The sequence below is a fragment of the Marmota monax genome, unplaced genomic scaffold (genome assembly GCF_021218885.2).
Source record: "Marmota monax isolate L192 unplaced genomic scaffold, Marmota_monax_Labrador192_F-V1.1 WCK01_AAM20220418_F8-fsc00015, whole genome shotgun sequence".
Taxonomy (NCBI): Eukaryota; Metazoa; Chordata; class Mammalia; order Rodentia; family Sciuridae; genus Marmota; species Marmota monax.
In genome coordinates this window covers 13,825,341-13,846,527 of record NW_026692194.1, presented here as the reverse complement: position 1 = coordinate 13,846,527, position 21,187 = coordinate 13,825,341, and the positions used below count along the sequence as shown (strand labels likewise).

The window sequence follows — 21,187 nt, the reverse complement described above, 5'->3', positions numbered from 1 at the left end:
AATGAGTAATTTTAGTGTCACTGAAAAGATTTTCAGTGTATATGAAATAAAATACAGATTTAAGATCACTAAAAAAATGTAGTTCTGAATTGAAGTACTTTTCATGTGTGTGATATGTATTTTAGTCAAAAGACAGACAAGATTCCTTGCAAAACTGTGATTCTGATATGAATTTCCTATATACATGTATAAATACACCAGACTGATTATCACCATTATGTACATCCACAAGAAATTAAATTAAAAAGTAAGTATTGGTAAATGGCAGAAAGGAAGGGAGTAGAGGGGGTGTAAAGGGAAGGGGAAGGAGAGGTACTAAGGTCAGAATTAAATATCTTCCATGCTTATATAATTAGGTCAAATGGATTCTACTGAGCTCAATCCCCAATACCAAAAAAATAAATAAATTAAAATTAAAATTAAAAAAACTAGAGGATAATTAAAATAAGTAAATACTGACTGGATATTTGATGGGATTAATAAACTATCATTTTTTTAGAAAGGCGTGATGATTGCATTCTGTTTTTAAAAGGAGAGTCCTCGACTTCTACAGACACATACTAATACATTTACAAGTGGTATATGTATTAGTATTTAAAATGCCATGGGAGGAAAAAAACTGGTGAGGAAAGGATGTTCAATATATAATTTTCTATCTTTAAATATGCTTGATATTTCCCACTAAAGATAAAAAAAAGAATAAGTATGCACTTACATCAATACACATAAATACCACAGCATGACATTTAAAATTGGGTTTAATAAACCAAATAATTACAAGCAAGATGAAGACCATAAGGGTTTGAACATTTTATTGTTTAATATAATTAAAAGTAAATAACAATTTTAAGTGTCAAAACCAAAATTTAGACTGCACATTATTAACTAGTGTTATCTAATTAAGAAAATATTTAGGGGCGGGGGATATAGCTCGGTGGTAGTAGAACACTCGCCTAAATCCCAGCACCACACACATACCCCAAAAACAATAATATTCAGGCTCGGGATTGGTAACTTCAGCACATATTATTTGATCCAATAATCCATAATAACCTCAGAAATATTATGCCTTCTTTTTAATTGTTCAGTTCAAAGCATAGTCATATTTAGTCACCAGATGGACTTTTCTTCTTCACCTATTTCATCATGTTAGAGAGTGTAAATTAGCACCTTATAATGACTCATGATAGACTTTTATCATCCACATAGGAAAGCAGTGAAGAGAAGGTTAGGCTAACCATTTGATGGTAAAAGAGACATAAACAAATGCCATTCACAAGTCTCAGTGCGCCAATGGCAATTACCACCTGTTCTGCTTCATCTATTAGTGCTATGCATGAAAAAGGAGCCAAGAGGTCTGAATCTTTACTACAACAATTGTATTCTAAATTTCTTCATTAAAAGCATATACATACATACATACATACTAGAGTAATGCAAAGGACATGCAATTGTATGACTACCCTGGGCTGAGACCAGATGCTTGAGCAGGTTAACAAAGATCTCGCCTCCACCTCTTCTTTCCTTCGAAGGAGGAGGGGTTGTTTGCTTTGTGTAGATATCTTAGGTAGAGAATCAACTGGGTGATGTCTCATTTCTCATTCTCATCAATTCAGAATCTGTGATAACTCCTGGGCTTACCTTGGCTGTATGTTTCATTAATATTGTAAAGAAAAGAATCGAGCTGGGCATGAAATTGTGAAAGATAGTTTGATTTGAACTACATGTACATTTTTTAAAAAACGTCCTCAAATTTGTATCCAGATTAAAAATATAAAATAAAAACCTGAGAGAGAGAAAATACTCCAATTCAAAGGTTAACCAATAATGGGCCTGGATGACAGGACTACAGCTCCATCTTCTTTCTTCCCTTTCTGTTTTTTCTGGGTTTTATTTTTCTTGAGTATCATGCATTTCTTTTTAAATGAAACACTTAAAATGTGCTATTATTGCTATTCCTATAGGAGAAAATTTTAAAGATTTATTAATATAACAACACAGGTTATTAAGATATCCTTTATTTAAAATTTAGATACATTTTATCCACTAAACCAACTCTAGGAGATATATACAATCTTTGCCCAAGATATTTCAAAGTATTTCTCCATAAAAATATAACTCAGACTGGCATGCTCTCGGTATAAATTATTGATGTTATTGCAAATAGAGGCTATACATTTTCAACCAGCTTGTCACAGAAACACTAAGCATAATCAGTTCTATCTCATTAAAACTACAGGATTTTACTGGGGGAAAAATGGTTTTCTTACTGCAAGGTACTGTTTCAATGACCATTTGTCATAATAGTAACAATAAATACACATAAAAATTCTACCTCAAAGAGAAAAACAATAAAAGAGAAAGAAAAACAAGAAACTTGAACAGATGAACTTAGAAATAATACATTTTCCTTAAATGTTTTGTTAAAAAATTAAAAAGTGAGCCAGGTGCAGTGGTGCACACCTGTAATCGCAGCAACTCAGGAGGCTGAGGCAGAAGGATCACAAGTTCAATGCCAGTCTCAGAAACTCAGTGATACCCTCAGTAACTTAGCAAAACTCTGTCTCAAAATAAAATAAAATAAAAAGTGTTGGGAATGTAGCTCAGTGGTAAAGTGCCCTGGAGTTCAATTCCCTAGTAACACAAAAAAGTAAAAATTTTAAAATTTTAAGAATAAAAAAAGGTAAAAGAGAACCAAATACACTTCTAAAACTATCATGACAGTGTAGAAGCCACCAAATATGGGCCATATTTACCTGAAGTCATAAACATGGCCTTCTCACAGAGGGAATCCATACATGTGACATCAGAGATCCAACACTAGCTCTTAAGAGTAAGCAGGTGCACCCACTCTCACTTTCAAATAATTATCCCAGGTATTATAGGGCTGTGAATAATGTAATCTCTTGGTTTGGGCCCCATTTTCACATTAGTCCTGACACCTCAGTTATGTCTGACAGGGATAAGAGAGAAAGGAGGAGGAAAATGCTGAGTGTAGGAGAATATATGGTACACAGGGTGCCAGTGTGATATTTGTAGTTGACAGGAAAAGCTGTAGGGATCCCGTTGGCATAGAGATCTCTTTAAATTGCGTATCTGGATGAAGCCAGAGAATTGAGCTTCCATTTGTTCTATAGAGAGGATGAATTCATGAAACTGGAAGAACTTAGTGTGTAATTCTACAAGCTGTTTCCCTAAATTGTTAAATTTTTAAAAATTGGTCATAAATCTTAAAATGGCCACATTTTCAGTAGCCCTTCAACATTCCTCACCATAAAATCTTTCCCCAGTAGCACTAGGCCCCTGCCAGCAATAATTATGCTAGATTTTCCTCTTAAACAAACATTTCTATGACTTATCAAGGAAAATAACTAAAAAGCAATATACCTTTGAGGATATAGAGAAGTATAAAATCAAAGGCAAACTTTTAAATGAATATTCTGAACTTCTTTCTAGAGGCCACCCTGATTGAACCACCAAGTCCACCTGACATAACCATCAAATTCTAGAAAAGATATGTAGTTATCTATAAACATTCTTATTACAGTTATAAATCATGGTATGTTTTGAAGACCAACAAAAATATAAGAATATCAGGGAGTAACCAATCAAAAGTACTCATGTCTCTAAATTGTACCTCATTCAACACTCAAAGACTCATAAAATATCACCATATCAGATATAGTTAGAGTAGATCTTAAGTAAGAGATGTTAACTGGTCATATGATAAATATGACACAGGCTGCAAGTCAAGGGATTGTTACAGGTAGCCATGGGAAGATGACCTACAAGAAGGGTGTAGGTAACCTCTGGGAAGTAGGGTCACCAGAAAGCGGCACATCAAGATACTTGTTATTTGGAAAAGGAGGTAAGAAAAAAATGTCTACATTACTGTTATTACATGAAATGGTCACACAAAGATATTTGATAGAAAAGATCAGCAGACAATATACTTAAAGGAAAATATGGGACCAAGGTGGGGCAAAATCTTGGCCATTTCTATTAAAAGCTCTAGTTTATACCCTGCTCTGGTAGTACATGCCACTATTAGAAAACTATTGTATCAGGGTTTTTCACATGGTTCACTGTGACCTTAAACTGCAACATCAAACATTATTGGGCATGTGGGGCACTGCTTAAGGGGAACTAGCACTAAATGGATGTAGCACTGCAATCAGAAGCTATAACTGCAAATCACCTACCTTTATATGCTTTTAGATTATAGTTCTCATAAAAATTGCAAGTATTTTATTATAACAAATTTGTCTAAAGAAAGATACATTGTATACAATAAGGTAAAATCACTTACCAGTTTTAAATACCAAGGGCTTTTAAATGTTTCAAAAGTACCACTGTATGTTGAAAATACAATTTAAGCTGAAAATGCATTTACTATACCTAACCTACTGAACATCCTAGCTTAGCAACAAAGTGCATTGTAGAATATCATTTGTTTGTTTACCTTTGTGATCACATGGCTGGCTGGGAGCTGTGGCTCACTGACTGCCACTGCCCAGCCTTTCCAGAATCCTAAGAGAATATATTACGGGGCTGGGGATGTGGCTCAAGCGGTAGCGCGCTCGCCTGGCATGCGTGCGGCCCGGGTTCGATCCTCAGCACCACGTACAAACAAAGATGTTGTGTCAGCCGAGAACTAAAAAATAAATATTAAAAAATTCTCTCTCTCTCTCTCCCCCACTCTCTCTTTAAAAAAAAAAAAAAAAAAAAAAGAATATATTACATACAACCAGCCTGAAAAAATTCAAAGTATGGTATCACTTTTGCACTACTGTAAAGCCGAAAAATGGCCAGGGGCCATCTATACTGATTTTCAGATCTTCAAAAGTGAACATGAGGATAACTTGTGGATTATTTTTATTTTGTCCTGATTCATCATTTAATGGCTGCATAGGACTCGGTCCCTCATTTCCACTGCTAATAGACCACTGTTCTGCTCATAGGCATAAATATGCAGGAGTTCCTCTGCTAGAAATCCATTCACCAGCTGATGTCTTTGAAGCAGTGGCGTCCCCTTGAACTTAGCAGATACCACCAGGGATTGTGATGCGACCACTCAGAGCCATGTCCTCCACCTCCTCGTGCTGACTCCAGGTCCTACTGCAATTCTCCTGAAGGTAGTCTGCACTGAGTTCCATGGCACAGCAGCAGCCCAGCAGGGACAGAATTCCACCTGGGACCCACCCTCATTGCTTTCCCTAATTGTTTTTATTGTGTAATTGAACACAAACACATAAAAAGTGCAGGGCTGGGATTGTGGCTCAGCATTAGAGCGCTTGCGGGCCCTAGGTTCGATCCTCAGCACCACATAAAAATAAATGAATGGAATAAAGGTATTGTGTCCAATTACAACAACAACACAAAAAGATTCACCTGCAAATTTAAACATCTATATACATTTGGCCATAACAAAAATTTGGTGTTATGTTAAAAATCAGAGACTTAGGGTTTGCAAAATAAAGGTTATGACATTTTAAAAGTACCACATTATATAAAATTTTGGTTTTCTAAATTAAATTATCAGAACCTCCACTTGGTTTTCCATATCTAACCTTATTTCCGCCTTTATACCTACAAACTCTACCTCCACACCACTGGTAGCTCTAAGTCTAAGGTACAAGCTCAGTCATCCCTTGTGATCTTGGTAATGCTGCCCTGAGTCAGCCCACCTTCATCCCTGTTTTTATCAAAGAGCAAAGGTCTATCAGAGGAGGACCCTGCTGATATACTACCATCTCTTTTAATCACTGGATCCCAACAGGATGGAAGATTTGTCTCCTTTAGATCCCTCTCTAGTTGTCTATCATGACAGCAATGCTCGCAGACCACTCCCAAGGCTAGTCTCCACAGCCTCTTCTGACAGTGCACTTGGTCCTACATTTATTTCTTCTTGACTCTAGATTTCAAATAAGCAACTATAAAAGCCCATGAGGTGATGACACCTCATTAACCTAGGATTCTGAGGTCTTTATTTCATGGGTGTTTAATAATCTGTCTAGATAAGAAGGAAAAAACACTATAATATTAATAGAACCGAATATTACTGTTTCATAGGAACAAAGCTGCCCTTTGATTATGGGGCTGAATGCAATGTAAATATTATATTTGATATTAAGTTACTCAAGAATACACACCTTTCTTTAAAGATGGTACTACATAAATGCCCCTCTCAGTCTCATTAATATTCTAAATACAGTAATATGCTCATTTACCCCTAATCTAACCTAATTTTTTTTTAAAAAAAACTGAGCATGTCTTGAGGGGAGAATAGCAATATGATTGATTTCCTTTGAAACAAGTTTTCTCCCTGAGTTTATATGTGAAAAGGCAATGAATATCAATTCTTCATAAATGTGACAGGCTTAAGAGATGACAATGCAATGTGACAAGATAGAAAAACTTTAATAAACATAAGATATTCAGCCCCAACTAAAATAATAACAACAATAATAACAGATTCAAAACCACAGTTGTATACACTTCAAGTGAAGTGTTATACATTCCATTCTTAGCTCCTAGAACCAGGTAAACATGAATCATAGGTAGAAATATGCCATGTCTAGCACTAGAAGCAGCATCACAGTTCATTAGCAGAATAAAGCAGAAAATTGTTAGGTTTTACAACACAAAGTGTGCACTGGTGATGAACTGCAATAAAGTAGCATCAGTGATGTTTATAATATGTTTTTACTGAGCCCACTTGTAAACATTCACATTTATTTACTACTGTCCCCAAAACCTACCCAACCACACAAACAAACATCATCTTTTGTGAAATAAAATCATGAACACTTTTGCATTCCACAGCTCTTTTGTCTTGATGGTTTTCAATGAGCTGTGTTAAGTTGCTTCACTCACTTCTCCATCATGAGTGACTCCAGTTCTGGAATCTCATTCATCCTCAGAACCTCTTCATAGAGCAAATAGCTATGCAGGCTTCTGGGAAGTGGCAGCTGCTGGATAAAACTGTCAGAGAGGAGGTGCTCTGGCTTTAGGCTGGACCGAATTTTCAAACGACAAAGATGTGTTAGGGATGGAACAGCAGCTGGAGAGACAGACAAAGTAAGATGAACAACAACAACAACAAATTTCTATTTATTCATTCATTCATTCATTCATTCAATATGCTAGGCAAGCATTCTGCCACCAGGATACATCCCCAGCCCTTTTTGATACAGGGTTTCACTACATTGCCCAGGCTAGCTTTGACCTTGCAATCCTTCTTGCCTCAGCCTCCAGAGTCACTGGGATTACTGGGTTTACATCATGCCTGGCTGAAAAAAAAATTTTTTGAACAAAAAGATGTATCTGTATATTAAGACAAATGCCTTCCCCCTCTGCCCTTTGGGCAGACTATGAAAGACAACTGCTGGGGCCAGGATGATCACATAAGCCTTATTCATTTCTTTCCACTACAGCCTTCATCTGGCTCCTCTCTCTCCAGTTGTTGATCACACATTCAAAGTTGGCATCCCAAGACATTAAAATCTAAATTTTCAAATTCTAAATATCTGACAATATTAGTTGACACTTAAGAAATGGATGAACTAACTTTAGAAAAGATAGAAGTTCAAAGCAACAATGCCACTTCCCTCTTAATCTGCTTCATTGTAAATGGTCTCTAGATCTATTCACTAGATGTGTGGCTTGCAAAATTTCTTCTTTTTGTATATGACATAAAATGTGACAATAGTGGCACAGAGAAAAGTGAAACATTCATTGAGTGCCTTGTATGTCACATGCCATACACTTCACATATACTCTTTTTATATTTATGAGGCCTATGAAGGGTGTATATATGTGTGTATTTTGATTTATTTATGTACTCTTTTGGTGCTAGGGATTGAACACTGGACCTCATGTGTGCTGAAAACACATTATCACTAAGCTACACCCCAGATCCTGAGTTATATATTACCATATTAAAGATTTTTTAAAAAACTAAGTTTAAGAAGAAATTTAAAAGTAACTCTCTGTGTTAGCTTTTCATCACTGTGACCAAAATACCCAACAAGAACAACTCAGAGGAGAAAAAGTTTATTTTGGCTTATGGTTTCAGAGTTTCAGTCCATGGTTGGCCAACTCCACTGCTCTGGGCTCAGAATGAAGGACAACATAATGGCAGAAGAGCAACAGTAGAGGAAAGCTGCTTATCTTATGGTGGTCAGAAAGCAAAAAGAGAGGAGAAGATACCAGGGATAAAATTTAAATCCCAAAAGCTGGCCACTAGTTACCCACCTCTTCCAGCCACACCCCACCTGCCCACAGTTACTACCCAGTTATTAGTTCATTCAAATTATTAATCCCTCAAATTAATCAATGATTAGGTTACATTTCTCATAGTCTTTTCAGCTTTGACCATCCCTGCATTAACATGGCAGTTTTGGGGACACCTCATATCCAACTCACTACACTTTCCAAAGGTCACAGAGCTAATAAGAGGCAAAGCCAGATTTTAAACTCAGATCCATCTGACTCCAAAGCCTCTATGTATGAGTGGGTGTTTGCTAAAGCCACAGTAGACAAAAGCTAATTAATGGAAAATTGACTAACAGTTTTCACTTGAAATATGAGAAAACAAATAAGGGAGCACTAGAGGAATAAGCAGAGCCATGTCAAGAGGGCATGCCCAAACTGCAGACACCCGTTTCCCAGAGGTACAAGAAGGCTGACTGTGTTCAACTATCAAGCATACTTTTACTCAGTAAGATCAGGAACAATAATTGTTAAAGGAAAGTCATCTTAAAGGAGGAAACAAACCATATATACTTTAAACACTCTAATTTGAAAATGTATACATAAACCACATCCATGATGCTCATCTGCAGCCTGCAGCTTTACTTCTTTAAGTTACAGCATTGATTTAAAGATATGTATGAGACAAGGTGAATACACACTCCTTCTATATTTTTACAATATTTTTTCATGTCTTTTAGTTGTCTCACCCACATCTAATTCAACATCCATTTCTGTTCACTGATTATGTTTAAGCCAAGTACTGTGGTCAGCACCTATACCATCAGCTACTCAGGAGGCTGAGGCAAAAGAATTGCTTTAACTGAAGAGTTCAAGGCCAGCCTGGGTAACACAGCAAGACCCCATCTCAAAACACAAATACATAATAATGATGATGATGATAATAATAGTAACCACATTTCACTTTGCCCTAATAGAAATAATAATTCTCTTTTCATACTCATAATTCAATGGTTTATTCAATTTGTAATAAAATTACTTGAATAAAATAATATGAACAAATGTAATAAAAATTTCAGAAATAAGCAAAACACTAATTCTTGGTAAGCACACAAGTCAGTTGGTAGGGACAAAAGTATGTTGGCATTCTAGGGTTATAGCCTACCAACTGCAAATACTGAGCATGCCATGGGCACAGTCAGATGGACTTGAGAGAGGAAATGCCAACAGTGGCTAATCTACTTTGTGGGTTAAAGTGAGGATGGTTAAGAGAACATCAGCTTAGATTCAATTAGGATCTTCATTCTGTACATTGTTATTAATGTGGACATTTCTTGCACACACAGAAGGAAGATAAAGGATGGGAGCTGCTCACTCAGGGATAGGGGATCCTTAATGCTACCCCAGTTTCTCTGGTTTGACAGACTACACTGTCAGTCAGTTTTTCTGTCTGCCCCAAGGCCTCCTGCAGTGCCACCAAGCCTTTCCAGGTTATCAGACTACACCACTGGAGCACCATCGTCACAACTTAATAAATCGTATGGTTATTCTAAGGTGTGTGGAAGCTTAGCCATTTGTGAGCAAACCAAATTGGACCAGTATACATCTGTTAGTGGAAGCTTAAGTAATTTGCCCACATAATACCATATATCAACAAGACAGCTATTGTTAACTAGATCCAAATGTTCTAATTCCAAGTCTAAAAGCCCAGAATTATTCTCTACATCTTCTAAATCACCAAAATTACAAAAAAAAAAAAAAAAAGAAAGTATAGTTACTTCAGATTTTAAATGCACCATGCTGACAGCACAACAGATCACTGGCCTAATGAAAAAAAATACAGGTAAGAACTGTATTCAGTTGAACTGAGAGAGACTTTCATCTGTTTATTATCAACACAGGCAAAACTATGCCATTAACTGCCATTTGGGCTTAATGTGACAGTGAACAACAAGGGAATTTTATAACCATTTATGCAAATTACAAAGCACACAAAGTTCCTACAAAAGTTTCAGTGATGCATTTCTAGACATGTTGCCACGAGGCTAAAAGAAGATGAAGCCATGCCTTGAGTTTACCATATAAACTGTGGAAGCTGTAGGAAATTTCCTTGAAACATACATTCAAGGAAATCTGTTAAAAATATATTTTAATCTGTTACATAAATTTCTATAGTTCTTAGATTGTGGTACTGATCATATCTTAGAAAATGATGTCTGAAAACTAGGCTACACTTTTAACTCTATTTTTTCTGACCCAATCATTTTCTATTTAGTATGTTAAACCCAGTTTATCTATAGATCTAGCAGGCAAACAACCTTTAACTTTTTATTTCTATACAGAATATTTCAATTATGTTCGTTTTGTTATATGCATTGGCAATAATCAAAATGAGCTACATGTTATATGAAATTTTATTAAAAGCAAAAGCAGAAGAAGCTGGAGCTGGAGTTCAGTGATACAGCACTTGCTTTCAGCATGTGTAAGAATCTGGGTTCAATCCTCAGCATCATAAAAAAAAATAAAATCAAAACTGGACAAAACAATTAAAACAAACTCCACAACCCTTAATTAACTGTACTTATTAATGCCAACAGTTACTATAGCACAGAACTACATCAAATACATCCACTATATTCTCCACAATCATTCATCACTAGACTGCCCTCACACAATTGTCAAAATCTACCTGGACTGTTATTTCTTTGGCTCTTTTGTATTGCTTTCCACATCAAAGGGATTCATTTGACTTCTGGGTCTTCTGTTAACATGTATATTTTCATTATTAATATATTGTGTTTGAAGTTGGTTTCCACTCCTTTGTTCTCTATTTTCTTTATTCATAGTATCTCTCCCCTTCCCCACCACTGATAACAACTAAAACCTCTAGAGGAAATATAAAAAAGTGACTACCTAAGAATTCTGAAAAACAAATAATAGATCAGCACAGGCAGTCAATGTAAAGAGTAACTAGTATAGTGGCAATAAATGGAAATGGCACTATCCAACAATAAAACCTGTGCTGGAGTTGAGGACCCACTATTAACTAGTTGTGTGACCCTGGGAAAGTCATTTAAACATTCTGACCTTCAGTTCCCCCCCATCCCTTTTTTATTATTTTTTTGAGACAAGGTCTTGCTAAATTGCTCAGGCTGGTCTTAAACGCACAATCCTCAGCCTCCTTAGTAGCTAGAATTACAAATGTATCCCAGAACACCCTGTAGCATTTTATTAATTACAAAATACCATATAAATTCTAGGCATGATCAAGTCTAATGATCTCCAAATGTGTTGACTGCACACCAATCAGTAAAAGGTGTTTGAGAGCAAATCAAGGGTTGAATGTTTTTTTCATATGTGGAAGCTAGAAAAATCAGGGAAAGATGGTGGTTGGAGAGGAGATCAGATATCATAAAAATATAGGGAAGATTAGTGGAGTAGAAGAAGAAAAATAAGAAAGAGGGAGGAAGGAAGGAAAAGGAGATTATAGAATGAATTTTATAAAATCATGTTATATTCATACATAAGGTTACCAAAGGGAATTTTACCTTTATGCATATGTAGAAAGGACCAATCAAAAATAAATAAAGGAGCCAGGCGCAGTGGCACACACCTGTAACCTCAGATCAAGAAGCTAAAGAAGGAGTATCGAGAGTTCAAAGCCAGCCTCAGTAAAAGTGAGGTGCTAAGCAACTCAGTGAGACCGTGTCTCAAAATAAAAAATTAAAAAATGGCTGGGGTTGTGACTCTGTGGTTAAGTGCCCCTGGGTTCAATTCCTGGTGCACCCCCCCAAAAAAATAGTTGGGAAAAAAGTATTTGAGAACCCAATGTGTGAATATTTATTTATACAAAAGTTACATTATACTATTAGAGTAACTTTATTTGCACATTGAAATAAACATAGAATTAAAAGAATAAGTTAAAATACAAAAATGTATGTTTTAAATAACTTCATTTCTTAGGCATAAAAACTCTTTAGATATTAACATTTTAACAAAAGCAAAAATGACCAAGTTTTAACTTAGTTCTTAGTGATTTAGCAATTTCAAAATTTAGCAATTCTGGGTCCAGATCCTTGGGCTGTAAAGCCTGACACAGCTGAAAAAATATCTTATAAAAAGCAGATAAACTCAAATGGATGAAGTACATTGTGTCCTAACTGAAATAAGGACTTCATTCTATCCCATTTACCTCATGAAAAAGCTTTTAACCAAAATTCATCTTATAAATCTATTATTCCTGATATCAATCAATTTATAAGCTAATTAAAAAGCTTTACATTTAAAAATTTTAGTAAATGCATTCAAAGTCCAGGGGGACTGTTTCTAAGTGTGACAACGTGAGTTTTTTCTAGGTGGTGTATCTTATTTTTAGCAAGAAAATCATGTAACAAAAGAAATACTTCCTAGTACCTATTTTCAAAATCATCTCCACATAGCAAAAATTCCTTTTAGAAAGCAGTTATTTTTCTCACTCAGTTAAAATGTCATTTCTTCCTTAAATCAACAGAATTTTTACAAAATACGTGTTAGGTTGCATAGTACTGACAGCTACTTATCACCAAGATAAAAACGGGCAAGAAAAGTGGAAGAACTGTATTTTCATAAAAGCAAAGCAGGTAATTAGTTCATCTTTATGTCCAAGGACTCTTTCCTATATCATGTTCCATTATAATGAACAAACTTTGGGCGGAGTAAACAATAACAATGGTCACTTTCATCTCACTATGAAGTACTGAGGACTCACATATTTTAAAGGTCATGTTTTTTAAATCACCCATGACAGTATTACTTCACGCAATTCTGGTTTCAGCCCTTTTTCAGTATTAACCTCATTTAATGTTATCTCCATTACCTTATTCTTATACAAAAGCCAGCTACTCTATCAGTGGTCATTCTTACCTAACTTTTCCAAAAATCATCCTCCAGAAAGTCATGACTGTTGCAAACACATCTTCTCTGGTGTATCTTTCCTTAAGCGGCCCTCAAAAATGTAACTGTCTATCCTCATATTGAAACAGAACCTTAACAAATATCTAAACTGAAGTGTGTTATAAATATCATAAATCATCTTCCATCTCAGTATACCAAACTTTCTACCTGCAGGATCCCCTCTTCCACCCCGCCCCTGCTTAACTCTTTAACAATACTATCTATGATGCTTTAAACAATATATGCCAACAAGGAATGCATTTTACTTTGTCCCTGTATTATTACCGCTAGCTTTACTGTGACAAGAAAAATGTGTGTCCCCAAAGATATGTGAGTTTTTGTTTTTTACTACTGAATAAGAAAGCTCAAAGAGTTCTAAGAGTTTATCATTATGTTTAGTAAACTTTGTAAATACTGACTTAAACATTGATGAAAAAAATCACAGGGTTTGACTTCATGTTCTGGATGCTTAAATTAGCATCTTGATGACTATGAGTTTTTTATTAGCTAACATCTTCAGGCAACTGACACCTTTTTTTTTTTCTCTTTTTTAAAATATTTATTTCACTTATTTATTTTTATGTGGTGCTGAGGATCGAACCCAGGGCCTCACAAGTGCTAGGCTAGCGCTTTACCGCTGAGCCACAACCCCAGCCCAACTGACACCTTAAGGGCAGGGCTTACTGGAAACATTAGTAAAGGTGAGATCATATTTTAAATACTTTTCTTGATAATTTTGAAGTTCTTGTCTGCTCCAATTATATGGTAGTCTCTTTATTTTAGCTCTTTTTTCACTGTTTTATTTTTAATGTACATATTTAAGGTGCAGAAAATTTTGTTACACTTATCTTAATATAGATAATCATAATGAAGTAATAACTAGAGTTGAGCAAATTAATATATCCATCATCTCATATGTACCCTTTGTGTGTGCTAAAAGTACGTAAAATCTATTCTTCTGGCAAATGTACAATATACAACACAATATTATTAACTGTAGTGCTCATGTCATATGGTAAATCTCTAGACTTATTCATCCCACATTATTGCAACTTTATACCCTTTGATCTATATCCTCCCATCTGCTCCATCACCATCACCCTTGTCCCTAGTGACCTAGGTGGGTTGACATTTTTACCATTTAACATGGCTCATAAAGAGCAGGAGGAAGCAGCTCTACAATTATTTCATTGTTCACTTGTGCTTGCACTTTTAGTATTATCCACATAAAATACCACTTCTCTGCAGAAATCTTCTAAAGACACTTAATCAATTTGAGGAAACTGGTTAAGTTAAAACTAGACAATCATAGGACCACCAATCATATGTTAACTATAATTCACAAAAGCACGACACATACAGTTGCATGGTCAACCACATACACCCTACTTTTAGGAAGCATCAAGCTAACTCATGTAAATACATATGTTCAAGTTCTGGGTCATGTGTGTTAATGGGGGCGGGGCAGACATTCAATCTTATAACTATGACCTATTAGATAAAATAAAAAGAAATCAATGACTAGCAATTACATCTTCCTTCCCTCCATCTTTAAGATGTCTCTCTGGAGCCTGGAATATTTGAGGAATAATTAAAATTATCTAGCTTTAGCATTTTCCTGTATTTATCAAATGAAAGAATGAATCTTGGTCTCAGAATCTCCCCCAAATTAAAAATCTATTCTTCACTTCCCTAACTTGTTTAGGAAACTACAACACAGAAATCTGGGACAATAGGAGAATAATCAAGCTCAATATTACAAAGAACATAAGAACTCTCTCCAAAACCTTTCCATAAAGTCCTCTAGACTCCCCATTCTACCATTAATACTATATAGAACACTCTCCCTCCCTTCCTGTCCTCATAGAAGTCTAATCCTCCTAAGAAAATTACTTCCTTGACCAATTTCTAAAATAGAATTTTCTCATTTTCCACTCACTTGTCACATCTGCCACAAGGTCTAGAAAATAATTGTAGAGTTCTCAAAGTTGTTTTACAACACTTCAGATACAGGTTTTTCTATATTCCAACATGCACTACTTCCTAACCTTCCAAAGTTTGTTCTCCTTTCCTACCTCCTATTGAGACCTTAGGTGCTCTGACTTTCCCCCCAGATAGTCTATGAGGTTCCTTCAATTCTCAGTTTTTTTCCTATCTCGACTAGATTCCTTGGGCCCATCACTTCAACTATTTTATTAATTCCTGCTCTGGCAGGTACTAATTCCTCTGTACCTGCTCTGACAATCCCCAGGATTGATCTAAACATTTTCCTACTGCCCCTCAATATAGAGAAGAATAAACCATACTGGAAAAGAAAGATTACATAACCACATGAATTGTTATCACTTCCAACCTCCATCAGGCAAGTCTTTTTCTGCAACAATTCCAAATCATCAGGTCTCCTATTCAGCTCTCACTTTAATCTTCTTAGCAAAACTTTACCTCTACTTTTGAGTAAACATACAAGATTTTCCAGGCTCTCTTTCTCTGAGATACTACATCCTCCCATGACCCTATATCCTTCCCTTTTAGTCATTGCACTAAACATCTACATTCTCTTTATTTTTTTTAATTCACATAATTTTTAAAAATATTTTTTAATATTTTTATTAGTTGTTGGCAGATCTTTATTTTTTATTTATTTATATGTGGTGCTAAGAATCGAACCCAGTGCCTCACACATGCTAGGCAAGTGCTCTACCACTGAGCCACAACCCCAGCCCCTAATTCACATAATTTTTTACTTAATATTTTACTGATACACAGCTGACAGGTTATTAAAACAAATTAAGGAATTAATGAATTTAAACAGCTAGATTTTTAAGTATCTACCTATAGAAATGTTTCAAAATAGACTCTATTCATTGAACATTTCTGCCTGTGCCCCACATTTGGAAGTAAAATTACAGACTGAATGGCTAGAAGTTCTCAAATGAACAAGCTATCAGAAGCTTCTGCCTAAGCCACCTTTCCATCTTCAATTTAGGCCACTCTACCTAATCATATCAAAACAAATTCCTTATTATTCTCTTAATATTATTTTCTATAATTTACAAACTCACAAATAAGGGAGATTATGAGAACTTAAATGAGATGAACAGTTCTTAGGAGTCTTCCATAATAATTCTTAGGTTTTCACTGATTATGAGAGAATTGTTTCTTTAAAAAATGAACTACCATTGGAAGCAATTAAGTAGAAGGTGAACTTCTACCACTTAGTCCTCAAAAGCTTTTGGACTGAGTTAGAATATCTTGGGCAGTCCTCTTGTCTTCCCTTTATGTAACAGGAAACATCCCACTCATAGATTTAGGCCAAAAAAGTGTTTTTATGATCAGATGTGGAGACCGTGAAAAATGCTCTTCTGTTTTTAAGGGGTATGCTCTCAAAAATCAACCAATGGGATTGGGGTTGTGGCTCAGTGGTAGAGCTTTTGCCTAGCATATGTGAGGCACTGGGTTCAAGTATTAGCATCACATATAAATAAATAAAGGTCTATCAATAACTAATAAAATATTTTTTTTTAAAAAATCAACAAATGTAGGAAACCTGAAAAGTGCCTTAACTCTGCCAATATACTGATGAGGAAAGAAATGGCTAGAGGAATATCAGGAAACATGTGGAAGAGGACATGATTTAAAGCCGAACTTTAAGAAATAAGAGTCAGTAGATTTAAGATAAGCATGCCAATCAGAGGACCTTAAAGTCATGAAGAATATATTAGCAAATCTGTGAGGTATACTTGGGAAAACAAGTATTTAATATATAACACTCAGAGTGGGATAGGACAGGAAGGCATTGCAGGGGCCAGATTATGAAAGGCCTTATATGCTTTGTTAGAGTTTGGCTTTTATTCTGAGAGAAATTAGATTGCTATCATAGATTTTTAAAAAGAGACCTGGTATAGTCAAACTTCTGATTTATTTAATGGTGATTGTGAGAATAATACTAGAAGCCAGGCATTTAGAAGAGTACTGAAATTAAGCATGTCAGAAATGATAGCTGCCAGAAACAAAAGCCATGGAAAGGACAGAATAGGAATGGCTTTGGAAGTTATTAACAAAACAGTACTGACAGTAAATGGTAATCTACGCACTGTAAATAGTGTTTCTCCAAGATGGAAGGACATCTTCTACCACTGCAACAATTGAGCAGTATTACTGAACTAAGGAGTTACTTTTCTCTACACCACAAGAGAAAATGAAGAATATCATCACAGAAGACAGTCTTTTCCTATATCAATGTTTTACTTTCAACATATTCTAACCTCCTAACCTTCCCTTTATTACAATTTTGTGGCCTCTTAATGTGCCACTAAGAAACAAGTCATAGGAATATATGTAGTATAGAAAGAATGCCTTAAAAAAAGATGAGAATTAAGGTTATTGTCTCTTTATCTATCTGCATCCACTTATTTGTCTCCCCAAAATGTTAAAAAGCCTTCTCCCCAGAATCACATACACCTTAGTGCAGATCTCCATAACTTGGAGAAGAGGAGGTAAAGGCTGACATTTCACATCGTCTTCTTCTTTACATAACAAATGGTGGATCCCAAATGTTCACAATCTCCAGAACATGCTACGAGCCAGGAGCAAATGATGTGCTCAGTGGAGGCTTCATCTAGTGCCTATGGCCTAATCCTGACGAGGAACTGTCAAATGGAAACCCCCAAAAGAGTCATGGCAAGTAGAAAAGGCAAGAGGGACTCAGCAGCAGGTTCTGGTGCTATCTCTACAACAGCCTTTTTCATGCCTCCTTATAACCAGGAGATTCAGCTCCCCTTCCCTTTCTGGAATGTTACAGAAGAAGCCTCTTGCAGCACATATCTCTATAGCTTCCTTTCATCATCTTGAAAACCAACAAGAAACCTAAGCAAAACAAGAGCTCTTATGAATGGGCCAGTTCTTTAACTTATAGATAGTTATTTTAACTTAGAATAACCTTATTCTAAGGTTCTAAACTCTGCAACTCAGGCCTGCCAAGAAGGACTGATCATCAAGAAAACAACAGGTATATCTCATTTTCAAATCAAGGACCTTAACCCCTTAACAATCTTCTACACCTGGCACCAACAACCTCCTCATAGCCATGGTTCTATGCCTTTTATAAAAAGTTAATCCTTTAACAATTCAGGTTTAAACTGCACAAGTCCACTTAAATTTATTTATTTATTTAGATTTGCAACAATTTGAAAAACAATGCAGACTTAACCTAAAAATATTTTTAAAAATCAAGAAAAAGTTAAGATACAAATGCCTAAAATGTCTCTTATTATTTAAAATATACACAAATATACATAAAATATACCATAAAATATATACAAAATTTATTATATAAAGCCAAAATTTACTGAACCTGGGGTTCACAAACAAACCATACATAGCACCATTCTCAATTTTAAAAAAAGCAAACTTAAAGATGAACTATTAAATCATAACTGTAAAAACTTCATAGTAGTACATGAACTAGTAATTTCATGTCCACCTGTTCTTGCTATTGAAGTGAGCTCACATGTTGCAAGTATTCCTAAAAACGCCATGTGATGCTAATCTCTCCCTGTGAGCAGTTCCTTCCTCCTATAAATTACATACTTCCTTACAAAAGTAATCTCTCACTATCCATAAATATTCTCTCACTATCCATAAATATTTTTCACAGTATATAATATGTACAACATACAAAATATATACTAATCTACTGTTATTGGTAAGGCTTCTGGTCAACAGCATGTTATTAATAGTTAAATTTGGGGAAGTCACGTTACATGTGGAGTTCAATTAGCAGTGTTGGAGTAGAGGGTGAACCCCAGAGGAGGGGGCTAAACAGCCCCACCCACTGCTGCTGGTCTAGTTACCAATCACATTCTAGCTTCTGTAGTCAGTCCCACTCACCATCACCACAACCAGAGGCCAAATCTCAGCTCCTGCCTTCAGCAGGGCAGACACCAAGATCAGCACCATGGACAGTGGCATAAGGAGTTGCAGGGCTGGGGTACACATCAATGGCTCCTGCTGGCAGAGGCAAGTAACCCAACAAAGGTTTTGGGAACAATAAAATGGTTCAATGTAAGAAACAGATATACATGATTTCAACAGGAATGATAACAAAAAAAGGTGTATTTTTACACTAAACTGCCATAAAGAATACCTAGGAAATACCTTCATTGTATAGGAGTTGTAAACTATAGATTTTGATGTTTCTGAAGGAGGAAAGTGTATGAAGGCAGAAAATGTTACATGTCTTGGTGGAGTTCCAGTTCAAGTCAGCAAATATGCAACAGACCAAAACTATGGAAGATGCTATCTGTGCTATGTTGTACAGGTCCTCCACATAATTACTAGCAGAATTACCAGAAAAAAATGGGAATGGAGGGAAGAATGAGGAATCAGAGAGGTCCTCAAAGGGGAGGCCCAACAATGCTGACCCTACCTCAGATGTTTCACACCTCACTATGTGGACAGACACTATGGTCACCCATCACAGTATTCTAACCCTTTCATGCAGGGAAAAGTAATGGAGGGTGCTGAAAACCAAAGAGCAGCGGAACAAGGTAGAAGAGTGAGACAGAAGATGTATGGAGTTACAGACCACTATTCTATTGGTGCCTCCTCACCAAAGACAGCCTAGAGAGGACAGCAACATAACGGATAAGAAAAATCAAGGAGATAAGACTTAAGTTAAACAGCCACCTCAGTACTTCTCCAACTTCAATTACCTGACAAACACCCCAAGATAACAAAGAGACAAAAGCAGCCAACTCACCAGCTGAAAATTCATCCATTCCTAAAGCTGAGTAGGGTGGGGCTGAGCAAATGTCAGCTTACCACCTTCACCACTGTGTGCCATCCAATAAGAAGAAATGAGTATGAAATTCCAGCAATAAGAAATAAACAAGAGATCGGCATTGAAGATTAAATGCTTGCTTTGCATTCATCAGCTAGATAACTACAACTATAAATTATCTATGCAGCATGGGGTTTTTCATTATTTTTACCTAAAAATATCTCTTTCTGGTAATGATAAATATGTGTTTTGTTTGTTAGTTTTGAAAGCCTATTTTTCTCAATATAACTTAAAAGATTTTAAAATTGTTTCTATCTGTTGAAATTGAGATTTTTAAGACTTTCATTTTAATTAAAAAGTTTACTACTTGATTTTTTAAAATCAAACTTCAAACTCCTAATAAAAAAAGTCTTAAATAATTCTATTATTTGCATTTTTTGTTATTTTGGTTTGGTTTGGGGGTATCTTGCTTTGTTTTGTTTTTGTTTTTGTGGTACTAGGGATTGAACTCAGGCTGCTCTACCACTAGAGCTACATTCCCAGCCCTTTTTATTTTTTTTATTTTGAGATAGGGTCTTACTATATTGCTCAGGTTGAACTCCAATTCGTGATCCTTCTATCTCAGCTGGGATTATAGGCATGCAACACCATGCCTGGATTTAGATAATTTTTTTAAAATTACATGAATATTTTTTACTGTGGGGCTAGAGAGGGTATCTATGCCCCTAACACTGCCCCCCTCCACAGACATAATATAGGGTCCACCCCACTAGTCACTTTTCTCTCTTACTCTCAAGGAGCATTGCCCATGCATCTGTAACAAGAACATCTTCCTTTCAATCTTATTCAGTCTCCTGGAAGAAACTAAGCTTTTACAATACTTACTTCAGACAAGAACCTAGTTAATGTCCTATAGTCTTTCCTTACTACTAGATTTAAGAGTCAGTCTTCAGGATTTTGTTTTTGAGTTTTGTTTAGTTATTTTTTAAATGAGAAACTTATAGCTAATGTTTTAACAAAGTTCCATCTGCCCACTTACAATTTTTGCTTCACAGAGCCCAGATTAATAATCATATTTTTATGATTCTTTAAATTTTACGTTATATAGTTCACATATAAAGTTCATCATTTTGGAAGACCTGAATGAAAAGGTTGGTAGAATTCTACGTGGATCCCATCCAGAAGCAGTGAGGACTCAATAAACTGCTTCCCTGTTTGGAATATCTTTTTAATAGATGTATTAATTTCAACAAAAATATT

General features: G+C 35.6%; 1 protein-coding gene and 1 pseudogene across 4 annotated transcripts in view; one reads left to right on the top strand and one right to left on the bottom strand.

Annotated features, from left to right (window-relative positions):
* Positions 1-786: 786 nt before the first annotated feature.
* The window catches only part of Asb3 (ankyrin repeat and SOCS box containing 3), a 167,198-nt gene continuing 146,797 nt past the window's right edge, over positions 787-21,187 (bottom strand). For all 4 annotated transcript variants that reach the window (XM_058573151.1, XM_058573157.1, XM_058573154.1 and 1 more), the window contains one exon: positions 787-7,063. In XM_058573151.1, coding sequence (XP_058429134.1) covers positions 6,873-7,063 — 191 coding nt within the window. In that variant the 3' untranslated portion in view covers positions 787-6,872. The remainder of the gene's footprint in view (positions 7,064-21,187) is intronic.
* On the top strand, positions 8,644-20,007 carry LOC124077650 (Y-box-binding protein 1-like; annotated as a pseudogene).